The sequence below is a fragment of the Colobus angolensis genome, unplaced genomic scaffold (assembly GCF_000951035.1).
Source record: "Colobus angolensis palliatus isolate OR3802 unplaced genomic scaffold, Cang.pa_1.0 Scaffold229, whole genome shotgun sequence".
NCBI lineage: Eukaryota > Metazoa > Chordata > Mammalia > Primates > Cercopithecidae > Colobus > Colobus angolensis.
Window position 1 is genome coordinate 1,553,859 of NW_012115477.1, and position 13,934 is coordinate 1,567,792.

The 13,934-nt window shown below is 34.3% G+C and overlaps 1 protein-coding gene across 2 annotated transcripts in view; it reads left to right on the plus strand.

Annotated features, from left to right (window-relative positions):
• The window catches only part of HDAC9 (histone deacetylase 9), a 921,220-nt gene that overhangs the window by 864,730 nt on the left and 42,556 nt on the right, over window positions 1-13,934 (plus strand). For both annotated transcript variants that reach the window (XM_011944150.1, XM_011944151.1), the window contains exon 23: window positions 2,800-2,933. In XM_011944150.1, coding sequence (XP_011799540.1) covers window positions 2,800-2,933 — 134 coding nt within the window. The remainder of the gene's footprint in view (window positions 1-2,799; window positions 2,934-13,934) is intronic.

Genomic DNA, 13,934 nt, shown 5'->3' on the forward strand with positions numbered 1-13,934 from the left:
AAAGCAAACAATATCACACTTGAGCCAGACTTGAAAGACAGATATCACATTCAAATCCGGTGTCTTAGTTCAGGCTGCTGTATCAAAGTATAATAGACTGATAGCTTATCAACAACAGAAAGTTGTTTCTCACAGTTATTTCTCACAGTTCTGATTACTGTAAGTCTGAGATCAGCTTGCCGTCATGGTCAGGTTCTGGTGAGGGCCTTCTGGAGTAAAGACTGCCAACTTCTCCTTGGACCCTTAGAAAGCGACAAGAGAACTAGAGGACTCTCTGGGTCCCTTTTGTAAGGGTACTAATCTCATTCATGAGGACTCTACTTAATCTGAATTAAAGAGTGCCAGCCTCTCCTTGGATCGTTAGAAGACAACAAGAGAGCTAGAGGACTCTCTGGGGTCCCTTTTGTAAGGGTACTGATCTCATTCATGAGGACTCTACCTAATTACCAAAGGCTGCCTCTCAAAAACATCACATTGACGTTTAGAATTTCCACATATAAATTTTGGGGGGTAGTGACATTCAGTCCATTGCACCAAGCTTCAGATATTTTTCACGTATGAAGTTACAATGAATACAAGCTCAAAGTACTCCACAAATTAAATAAATTAATAAAAATTTTTAAAACGGGAGAATAAAGGCAACATGAACATGAAGCAGCAGAAACAACAGAGAGCAAACTAAGCCAAAAGATTTCAAAAGTCAGTTGCAGAATACAAAATAATTATGCTGAAATAAATAAAGGAAGAAATAAAAACATAAACAAGGAGTTAAGAAAGTATAATAATGACCAATAAGTCATGAAATAGAACAAAATCGGAATTCTAGAGTTAAATAATATAATCACAGAAATGAAAATGTCACTAAAGGTGTGATGTAGCAGATTAGAGATCTCTGAAGAGGGAAAGTCTGGAAGACATCTCTGAATCAAAAATATACATAATGCAGGAAAGAGAGAGATGGAAAATATGAAAGAGAACATAAAAGAGATCAAGGAAATATTTACAGACAATATCCACCTACATCTATATGGAATTTCAAAATAATATAATAAACAAATATTTTATTTCAGCAAATTCAAACACTAAAATAAAAGAAGGAAACTCCTGTAAAAATATAACTTAGGAAGATATAGAAAGCAGATGTAGTCATATAATCCCTTAAAAATTCAATCAATACTTAAAAATCTTCTTCAAAGTGAACACAAGACCCTAATGGTTTCATAGGAGATTTCTCCCTGACATTCTGGCATCAGATAATAAAAACAGAGGGTCCCAACCACATCAAAATTAATTATGGTCAATATAAGAATGGAAAATTACAGATTAACCCCATTCATGAACATACTCAAAAAATATCTTAAAACAAAGTATTAGCAAAACAAATCCAGGTGTGTATTAAAAAGATAATACATTATGACCAAGCTTATTTTACTTCCTAAATGCAGTGATGGCTTCATATTTGAAATATTAATTAATGTAACTAACAATACTGTCAAATTATGGGGAAAAGTCTATCTGTGTAAAGAAATAATTAGATTAAATTACATTTGTAATGAAATCTCTAAGTTAAATTAGAAATAGAAAGCTCCCCTCTTACACTGAATGAAACCACAATAAGATGCCATTTTTTTTAGCACCCACTTAGCAAATCATACCAAATGTTGGCAAGGATGTGACTTAACTGGAATTCTTACATATACTGTTTCTGAGAGTGGGGCTTGGTAATAGCCCTTTGGAAATAATCTGGCATTATTTAGCAGATTGTAAGACTCAACAATTCCATTTCACATGTGCATATGTGCACCAGAAGACTCATGTAAGAATGTTCATGGTGACATTATTTGTAATGGTAAAAAAACTGGAATTTGGTGATAACAAGAAAACCAACTCTCTGTCAATAGAAGAACGGGTAGATAACCTCTGTTGACATATAATGGCCTACTAGACAGCAAAAAAACTATAGCTACAGGCATCAACAGAGATGAGCTAACAAAATACGTGAAAGCAGTAAGTTGCAAAACTATAAGACCATTTTTATAAAGTTAAAAAACAAGGAAATTAAACAAAGGAAAGCAATGGAATTATAAATTCAGGATCCTGATCTTCCACAAGGAGGAGGATAGCTACTATCAGGGAGAGGCACATGGGGGTTTAAAAAGTGTTGCTAACTTAATTTTCTTTAAGTTGCAAGGTAAAAAAGCAGATATTTGCCATATTATTGTATTTTATAACATGTATAGATGTTATTCATATTTTGCATTTATCAAAGGTTTCACAATAAAATAATGCTTATAAAAATCTAATGTAATAGATTTTACATTACATTAGATAATGTAAATAATTATGTTAGATAATGTAAATTTGTAACAGATAGCAATTGGGGGCGTAGAAAACTTCTATAATAAAGGCCAATGATGGAGACAGGAAGCATATGGCAAGCAAATGGAGCAGTTTACCTTGTTAACACTGGCTGAATCATATTCAGTTTTTTTATCCAGATACGTACAGACTGTGTTATGAAAAGCAGCACTGTGCACTGGTGAAGAGTCAGATTGGTGCCAGTCTTGGTTGTGATACTTCTTAGCTAGCTGTGGGATCTTGGGCTTTGGGTCCCTTATCTGTAAAATAGAGATAATAATAGGACCTAATCCATAAAGTTATTTTGAGTATTGAATGAATTAGCACACAGAAAATGCTCAGTAATGACTTACTCGAAATATGTGCTCAATCAACGTTAGATTCTAGTGATCATTTTCTCTTGATTTAACACTTTGAAATATTCTGTTTGTATTGTGGTAGGTTTTGGTCATTTGACGAAGCAATTGATGACATTGGCTGATGGACGTGTGGTGTTGGCTCTAGAAGGAGGACATGATCTCACAGCCATCTGTGACGCATCAGAAGCCTGTGTAAATGCGCTTCTAGGAAATGAGGTAAAAAAGTAAAAGTACAAAAGGGCAGGGGTAAAGATTCAGGGATGTATGCATGCATATTTTTAAACTAAAAAAAAAAATTCTGCATACTCAGAAAGCTTAACATTGCTCTTACTATTAAGAAAGAAGGTAAACCTTAAATAAGATAAGTTTACATGTTCTCATATACTACAGTGTTTTTCCAGGTATAGAATCCACATAGCACTCACTCCCTTCAATCAGGTTAGCCACAGAGCTCCAAAATAAGAAGAACGTTTTGTCTACTGATCCAACCAATGATTATGGAAACATTGAATAAGAAATAAAACTTTAAAAAATGTCTGGAGGTTTCTTGTAGGATTATGTTATTTCTGGAAAAAAACTATTTTAAAAATTGGTAAACTATTTTTGTCAACATTTAAGAATTCTTTATGCTAAGAGATGGGTATTTCCATCTTACAGATGGTGAGAATGAGTCTCAAAAATATTGAGAAATCCATCCAAAGTCATGTAGTCAGAATGTATTATAAGATCCAAGATATGAACATGAATCTAAATGGCCAAAGACCGTTATTTTTTCTTTCACATGACATGGCTACATTGCAACATATTTTCTGACTACTCTGCAGAATTCAGATCCAATTGCAATGAGGTTCACTTCCAGCTCGTGGCAACGTTTTCAACCAATTAGTTGCAATTCAGCAAATATTTCAGTTTCTATGTATTCATTAATATTATCCATTAACTCATTTTCTATGTGATTATACAGTAGTGTTAGGACTATCACATGCATTTTGCCTTTCTTTTATGAATTTGCAATATGATTTTGCTTATTAGATAAACATGTACAAAGTCTTTTTAAAAATCTGTCATTCATATCATTTTTAACTGTAATGCATGCCTTTGCCTGTAGTATTTATGAAACAAAGTGTACCTTTTCTTCTGCACATAGAACATATAGTTCTTATTGTCATTATTTTATAAATCTGCAGTGTTTCCACATTATTATTTTTCATATTTATTGAAGTAAAAATGTACATTGTTAATTTGAAGAAAAAATATGAGAGAGAAAACTTAAGCATTGCTCAAATACTTTACTCTTGTTAATTTCTTTTTTTATTTTTTTATCTGAGACAGAGTCTCACTCTGTCACCCATGCTGGAGTGCAGTGGTGCGATCTCGGCTCACTGCAACCTCCGCCTCCTTGGTTCAAGTAATTCTCCTGCCTCAGTCACCCAAGTAACTGGGATTACAGGTGTGCGCCATCACGTCCAGCTAATTTTTGTATTTTTAGCAGAGACGGGGTTTCACCATGTTGGTTAGGCTGGTCTCAAACTCCTGACCTCGTGATCTACCCGCCTTGGCCTCCCAAAGCGCTGGAATTACAGGCGTGAGCCACTGTGCCCGGCTGTCTTATTAATTTTAGACAGCACAATAACCCAAAGGATGTAATTATCTAATGATTATTGTCAACAAAGTACTGCTGTTTCAGATCGCACACAATTCAAGGTGTGTAAAGTTTTCTAAAATGTTAGTGTCTTTCTGAGATTCCTGTAAGTCAATAATGTCAAACAGAATGTTGAGTATTTTTTTTATTTTTTGTGGCAGTAAGGGAGTGCGAGAAATAAATGCTATTTTTATTTTATAAGTTGATGTTGGGGTGCTTCTCTGCCCCCTAGATAAGATTTTTTGCATAGTCACCTGTATTCTGAAATCACTTATTTGATTTTAAATATAGAAACATGTTACAGAAGCTTATTGATATTAATATTTGCATTATAAAGGTTTACACAGATGTGCAGACAATCAGAATGAACTGTGGATTTGTGGCTCCGTGGATAATTGACCTAGCCAGAAAGAAATGTTACCTGATTGCAAAAGCCAACTACTTTTCAGCCTATGTGGAAGGAAATCAGGGATTTTACTGCCTTTCTTTGAACACATGCATTCAAATGAGATTCTGTCTCTATACTCTTACAATCTTTTGCTCTTAACCCAACATTTCCAATGAGGATGGAGTGATCTCCCCTATGATCTCCTTATTTAAGAAATGATTATGTTTCAGAACAGATTCAATTGTGTGGAGTTACATGTTTTTCTTAATTTATCTGTGTTTACTGTAAAGCAAAGTGTGTTTTGTACCTTGCTGCCATTCTATGCCCTTTTGACTGGGAGAACTCTGGTCATTTTAGTACACGTGCTTTTCATGGAGATGAAATAGACTGCTTTTATAGAACAATTAGTGACATTAAAATTGATGGCAATATGAGAGAGTACATATTCTTAAATACTCCTATATGAAAATATCTCGCTGGCCGGGCACAGTGGCTCATGCCTGTAATCCCAGCACTTTGGGAGGCCGAGGCGGGTGGATCACGAGGTCACGAGATAGAGACTGTCCTGGCTAACATGGTGAAACCCCGTCTCTACTAAATATACAAAAAATTAGCCGGGCGCGGTGACGGACGCCTGTAGTCCCAGCTACTCGGGAGGCTGAGTCAGGAGAATGGTGTGAACCCGGGAGGCGGAGTTTGCAGTGAGCTGAGATCGCGCCACTGCCCTCCAGACTGGGCGACAGAGCGAGAAAAAAAAAGGAAAGAAAGAAAGAGGGAAGGAAGGAAGGGAGGAAGGGAGAAAGGAAGGAAGGAAGGAAGGAAGGGAAATATTTCAAAATTCTGAATTAAATATTAAAACCACCCTTTTAAATTTATGAATGACTTCCAAAAAGATAGAAAAAGGAGAGTGAATACTGCAGTTGTTGGCTACCCTGGAGGCATCTGTTTGAAAATCACCAATTGGTCAGAGTTTGAACATTTATAATCTACTGCATATTGCAAAAGATAGTCAGAGCCTTGGGCCTAAGAAGGAAATGGAAATTAATTGGAGACCAGAACACAGAAAGAATGACAATGATGTCACCTGATTTAAAGTTTGAGACCTGTGCCTTTTCTGTATGTTTAGAAAGACCAGGCCTGAGAAAGAGAAAGGAATAAAGGTGTCACTGGACAATATTAAACCTGACCGTGTGAGTGTTTAGATTGCTAAAATTTCCAGTAAGTGCTAACTGAAATGATTATTTTTGGCTATATTGACTATTGAACTTACTAATTAATGTGTATGTCTTATGGTAAATTTGAGTTAGTTATTATGATGCCCTAAATGCCAGCTTGTCCCTTTTTGTTGGTGATCTTCAATTGCGTAAGCACAACCTAAAAATTTTCAATGCAAACTAAAGGAAGGGAGGTTTCAATAATGTATACCTTTCTATATTTTTTGCATTAAACTTTCTTGGGAACATAAATAAGAATATAGACTTCCTAGCAGATACTTTAAGGGTAACAATGAATATGGGATTATTGAATTTTTGAAAGGTAAATTTTGTTGTCAGGTCTATCAGAATAAGAAAAAGAAAGATTAGTAAAAGTGAAAAATTAAAGAAAAATACAAGTGTGTTTTACATTATTATTCATTTGGAAAAAAGGAGATGAAAATATAATACATAAAACGCATTAAAGAATGGAGAGTTCTTCTCACTTTCATTGACAATATAATTTATAATCCAAGGCCTGGTTTTCTGCATTTTTTTCAAGGTCAAAGATCATTACGACTACACTAAATTTCATTCTTTTAGAGAAATAATATATAAGGCATATTGCATGTACCTCACCATTTTAAAAAAAGTGCATATATGCAGTTTTCACGGCAGTTTTGTATGGTAAGCTATAGGTAAGAAAATACAAAAGAATGTCTTTCAGATACCACCTATTGCGATTTCAAATCCCAGTTTCCCTCCAAACCCTTTATTCAGTGATTAATAGAGCAATTATAACTCATTATCTGGGATTTCACTTTTACAAATAACAAAATGTAGTAAAGCTTGAACTTAAAACATTGGCAGAACCCACTTTAGTTTCTCAACACTGAACATGCAATTGAACTCACATTAGAAAGGTCAAGAGGGGCCTTTCTGAGGGCCTCTGCTCTTTGTCAGATGTATTTATTCATGTGCAGAGGATTAGAATTCATAAACATTTTGCCAGTTTTTTGAATGCTATTTCTTTCCCTTGTTGTTTTTGGCCAGGCCATATCAATACAGCAAAATTTTGCTTCTTAGGGCTTATTATCAGCAGAATAATATGTATTACATAACCCAAAGTAATTATAAAATCAGCAGGAACCATTAGCTCTGCATCTGTGTGGACACATAGATGCGTACCAAAAAACTTGATTTTTAAAAATTTTAGTTATCTGAGTGTTGTACCCAAAACAGACATTTTCTTCTTTTTAAATATCTTTATCATGAAAATGATCTACTTAGCAAAACATCTCTTAATTATTCTTTTAAGAAATATGTACAAGGTCAGTCAAAATAGTATACTATTGGATTAAAACTAATTTGAGCATGGTACAGGAAATTCCTAGAGGCAACTGATTTTGAAGACATACCAGAAGTCCATTTTTTTCTTTCTCTTGGCAAAGTTTAGAACTTAGATTTATCGGTCCAATCAGTGCATGATGAATATTTTTGATCTTTTTCAATGAAGCACTTAGAAACACCAGCTTGGGGTTTGCAAGAAATTGAAGTAAATATTTAAATGAGAAGAATCATTAAGTTGCTTGGAAAGGCATTAGGGATACTTGTGTCAACAGCCACATAGTTTTTAGAATTCATAATAGAAACATCTGTGAGGTTCCCAGAAAATCTGATTTTGGTAATCTGTATTTGAGCTGATTGGCAAACAGTGTCACAGTTGCTTTAAGGCCAAATTTGCCTACTGTTATGCAAAGCCAATTAGTGGCACCCCGGGTTACTTCCTCTGAAAGAAATTTTCCCAAGAGGTGAGAAAAGCTTTAAGCAGTCTCCATTCCTACGGAATCTAAAACAAAAACATTGAAAAACTTCAAGCAAGTCAAAGAAAGGAGAGGACATGTAGTAGTAGAAGCCTTGGGTAGTGAGTTGAGAACATGGCCATTAGAAGATCACCTGTCAATACCAAATAAATGATGATTTCTAAGCTTGTTAGAGGAAAAAGCAAAACAAATTATGATAGATCTGGAAGCTGTTGAAATTATGCTGAAGACTCTAGTACTGTTCAGCATTTACACTTGGAGCATATAGCATGTTTTGATTTCCCTCACTCTTTTTAAAATTTGGCTTCTGATTTCTTTTTTTGTTTCTTCTTTTGTTTTTTTTCTTTCCTTCTTTCCCTCCCTGCCTCCCTCCTGTTATTCTTCACTTCCTCACTCCCTTCAACCCTCTCTCCCTTTCTCCCTCCCTCTCTCCACTTTCTTTTTAATAACTGCTATCTCCTGTTGAGTATGCTCAGCTGCTTTCATTTGACTTGAATTTCACAAACAGTGGCTAAACTTAGTGATCGTGTTTGTTGATAATCTTTTAAAGATGACGTTTTGCTCTAAAGCTGCTGAAATAGTCTCTTGAATTGACTCTAGTAAGTGATGACAACCACCCCTGAGGTGAACTCTTGAGATGTTGTTGTCCAAGTTGCTCATCAGGGGTTTGTTTGCATTGGATTCCGAATGGGGAGGTTGTTTTGCTATCTTTTTCATCCTTTAGATTATGTATGGCTGAGGCTTAGTCCATTGGGGAATTGGTGTGAATCTGGGAAAGCTTACAGGCTCCTAAATAGTTGCCATTCATGAGTAAAGGAAGGAGGAACTGAATACAGGGACAATGTATGATATGTCAGAATAATGTTTTTCTATGGTTTTCTTTTAAACTTTGAAAGCTCGCCATACTCTGAAAGAGAATATATGGATAACCTAAAGAGAATAAAACTTTTTGGGAAAAATATTATTTGAAGATACTTTTCAGTGTGGATGTGGTCTATGATGTTGCATTTCTTGCATTCAACAAGGCAGAGCCAAATCGATTGTGGATTTTTTTTGTTTATATGTTTTATCAAATGCCAAGTTAAGTGGAGGTTGTTTGGATAATTCAAAACTCCATTATATAAATTTTCTGTATAGTCTTTAGGTTTTTCAGAGAGTGTTAAGCAGAATATGGGCCAGGAACTGGACATTTCATAGGTTATGGTAACCAATAAAAGAAAGAGAGCAGTTCTTTGCCACGGTGAAACAAACATGTAATGATTCTTTTATCTGTCCATTCATTCATCTTTTATTGGGCATGTATTTTGTGCCCAAAAGTTTTAATATAAGTAAAAATAAAACAAAGTGCATTGGGAATATAACATAAAACCATTGTTTTTAATTATGGAGCTGGAGGAATATTTTAATATTTAATTGGTCTTGAATAAAAAGCAGACTAATATGAGCTAATATCTAAGGAAAAGATTATCATGTAATAGGAAAGCGTAGATAAAGACATTAAGACTTCTTAGAACTGTGGATGGCTCTGTTTGGATTTGTTCATTTTGTTTTTGGTAGAGGAGAGGTATGTTGAGTAGAATAAAAGTACATACTGAGTCTGAATCTGGGTAATGGAATATCATAAGGAATTAGAATTTCTGTGAAAAAATATGGAAGCTTTAAACAAATGAATCCCAAGCTTTGGGGTGAAACAACAGCAACAAAACAGTGTATTTTTTTTGTGTATGTGGAGATGGCAGAAGCTCATAGAAGAAAACAAAGCTTATTATGAAAATAACTGTTAGCAATTTTCCCAGATAATCAATAAACAAAATTATACTCTAACCACAATATGCTGGAACTGACTGTAAATGACTTGTGAAAGCCAATTGTGTGTATCTCTGCTTAAATCTAAGTTCAATAACATCATATTAGTAGCTTGAAACAGGCCATGGTGGGAATATTTACACCACAGAAATCAGCAAATGCTACAAATTAGGACTACTTCTTGGACAGTTAGCAGTTAAACATTTACCGGCACACCACAGCTACATAATGTGAAACAGGTCTTGTTAGCAGAAAAGTCAACATTTGGAAAAGAGTATCATACAAAATCTCTTTAATAAAACAAATAAATAAAGAAAATGTTGAAAAATATAAAATTAGCAGATTAAAGGAAGAAGAGATTAAAAAAGCAAACAAAGGGAAGAATACTAAGACACACAAAGTGAAACAGGGCTTACCAAATTTGACTGTCAAATTTAAACTTACTTGCAGAAATAGGGGCAAGTAAACAACAAGATTTTTGACATTTAATGTGAGCCAAGCCTTCTTCATAACAATTGATATCCAAACTACGGACATTATGTTGGAACACTACAAATACAGCCCTGAACAAACTTCCTTTCAATGTTGTTAGAACTTTCGTTTGATATGCACTTTTCAATAAATATAGTATATTCCTAACTCTACTATGTGGTTCTAACTGTTTTCTCATTATGTTGTATATCTACAAACTTACCTTAATGATTAAACAAGAATATCAATAATCTTAATTATCCAACAAATTGCATTCATTATCCTCTTTCCAATAGACCGCTATGCCTTCTTCCATTTATTTTTAGGTTTATTTTTAATTACTTAGTTGGTGATTGCCATAGATGTTTAAATGTATCATGTGCAAACTGTCCATGGTTAAGCACCATGGAAATTATAGGATACTATTTGGGCTTGATATGGAACAGAGGTTTCTTCTCTTTGATATGGAACAGAGGCCTCTTCCTCTTTTCATTCATTGGCTGATGTATTGTTTAACCTATATTTCTCTAAGCCATAGTAGTTTCAGATAAAAACTCAGTTAATAGAATAGTAACTACAGTAATGATCTCAGAGTCTGGCTCACTGGTCCCTCTTACCTTATTCAAGGAATTCCTGCAATATCTCATGTGAGCTGATGACCATGACTGTTCCCTTTACCTCTTGGTCTTCCTGTTACTCTCATAAGACTTATTAGACTTATGTCACTGCTATTGACCAGAAATATTTCTTAATTACTTATCACCCTATATCAACCACATGTAGGTAGGATGCAGGCAGACCCAATCTGAATAATTTCAATAGTTTGTCAGTGTAGTAACTTGATTGTCAGTACAATCACCCTGATTCTGATTTTCCCCCCAATCTATTTGGGCAAGAATTTTAATGACTTCAAACAAATAAAAGAGGTTATTTTGAGAATGACTCATGAATCACAATATGGATAAAATTATAACCAGATTTACTTACGCAATCAAATTAAACATACACAACTAATTGCAGACCTCTCTAAGATAATTATTCAAATGAGAGCTGAGTTTTCACCACCAATCCCTCCTCACTAGGGAATTGATAATAGTTCATCAGCATGTAGAATCAGGTCTTTATCAAAATCTGCTTCCCTTGTCCTCTTGGTCTTGATTATCATATTCTTCCAAAGTTCCACAATATCTTTGACCCTGACAACTGAACCCTTTCTGCATTTTGTCGGAGTCGCTTTGCATGTTGCAGGGGGACTTTCAGCTTTCTTTGTAAGTTAATTTGTGGCCTTATATCTAAGAATATAACATGTTGCTTTCATGCAAAATATATAATCTCACTTTGTTTCCTGGAAGCACAATAATCCAGTGGAAAGAACATGAACTCAAGATCCAGACTTTGTTTCCCTATTGTCTTATGTCACGATGCTTTCTTAAAAAATTTTTAACTTTTGATAAACTGTTTTTAAATTGTAAGATATAACACTTATGCAGAAAACTGCAAAACACAAATGTACACCTCAATGAAATATGACAGAGATCACATATGTAATGATCAACCAAGAGATAGAGTAATGTCAGCATGTCAAAAGACCCCACATTCCCTAGTGTCCCTTCTCTTTTCTGAAAGTCACCAATTTTACGATTTCTAACACTACATTTTAATTTGTGACTTTATATCCATGAAATCATACAATATATAATTCCTTTCTTACTCGTTTTGCTCAACATTATATCTGTGAGAGTTATCCATGTTGTTGCAACCAGCTATAGTTGATTTGTTTTTGTTAACATATAGTATTCCATTCCGTAAAAATAATTTTTGGGAAAATGTCACAGTTTATTTACATATTCTACTTTTAACAGATAAGGGGAATTTTTCCAGTTTGGGGGCTATTGTATCTAATGTTGTGATGGACATTTTATATGTGTTTCTCGGTGCACTTGTACCGACATTTTTGTTGAATATATTTCTACAAATGGTATCGCTGAATCCTGAAATACGCATATGTTTAAGTTTTGTGGATAGCACCAAACTGTTTTCCATAGTTACATAGTTACAATTGGTACTCCTACCAGTGGCATACAGGTGTTTACACAGTTCTGTATCCTTCTAATACTCCATATTGTCAGTCTTTTAAAATCTTAGCCATTCTGTTGGATGTGTAGTAGTATATCACCATGGTTTTGATTTGCCCAGATGCTAATAAGGTAAAGCAGTTCTTCATCTATTTATTGATCATTTGGACGTACTGCTTTTGAAGTATCTATTCAAAATTCTTGTCCACCTTCATATTGTCTTTTTCCTTACTGATTTAGCAGTTCTTTATAGGTTCTAGTGTTGGTTTCATGTGTTGAAAGGTGACCTTTGATAATTGAAAGTAACTTTTTAATGTGGTATAATTCATCAATCTTTTCCTGTAGGATTAGTTCTTTTTGTATTCTGTTTAAGTTTTCTTTCTGGATTCCCAAAGTCATGAAAAGATTATTTTTGTTTTTTTCTTACTCTTTTCTGAAAGGTTAATTTTTTGACTTCAACATTTAGACGCATACTTCATCCGGCATTGAATATGTATATGTATATATGAATATAGAGGTCAGGTTTGTTTGTTTCAATGTGAATATACAGTTGATTAAGTACCACTTATAGAAAAGACCATCCATTTGACGGGGCACAGTGGTTCACACCTGTAATCCCAGCACTTTGGGAGGCTGAGGTGGGTGAATCACAAGGTCAGAAGTTCGAGACCAGCCTAGCCAACATGGTGAAACCCATCTCTACTAAAAATATAAAAATTATCCGAGCATGGTGGCATGCACCTGTAATCCCAGCTGCTCAGGAGGCTGAGGCTGGAGAATCACTTGAACCCGGGAGGCGGAGGTTGCAGTGAGCCGAGATAGTACCACTGCACTCCAGCCTGGGTGACAGTACAAGATTCCGTCTCAAAAAAAAAAAAAAAGACCATCCATTTATTATGGCTCAGTAGTGTTAACTTTATCCATGTATACATGGAGAGTCTATTATATTTCACAGGTTTCTCTCTTTTTATGTGATATTATCAGACTGTCTTAACTACTGTAGTTTTATAAAACGTCTTGATATCTGGTAGAACTAATCTTTCAGTTTGTTCTTCTTCAAGACAGTTTTGGCTACATTTGGCCCCACTGTATTTTTATATAAAATTTTAGAATCAGCTTGGGTGGTTGTACAAATCACATATAAGTGGATATAAATGGGTTTAGTTCACCAAGTAAGACAAAGGTGATTACAGTGTAATAACAGATGCTATTTAAATGGAAGCTTTCTGTAATATAATTATAAGAAAAGTTTGAATGAAGGAAATGAAAAAAAATTTATCCACCAGAACTAACTGAAGGAAAATTCTTGTGACCCTATTAATATCAGATAAAAATGGACTCTAAGGCAAGAGAAAATGGAGATCAAAAGAGATGTTTCATACTGATACAATATTCTATGAACCAAGAAGATAAAAACATTCAAATTTTTTGTGTCTAAGACAGCATGAAAACATATTAAGCATAAATGGAAAGAACCAAATGATAAAATAGGCAAAACCACAATCATAATAACAAATTTTAGTACACTTCTCTTAGTAACTGGTAAACCATGAAGAAAATAAAAGTGAAGGGTGATGTAGAAGATTTAAACACTTGATAAACTTGCTATAATTTAAATATATAATGGAGTATATATCCCCTAACATGACAGAATATCATTCTTTTCAAGGACATTCTTAACATTTTAAAAAATAGACCATATATGGACCATAAAGCAAGTTTCAATAAATTTCAACTAATTGAATTCATACATAGTATAATTTCTTACCACAGTGAGGTAATTACAAAATCGTATATATTTTGAGCTTTCAGATATACT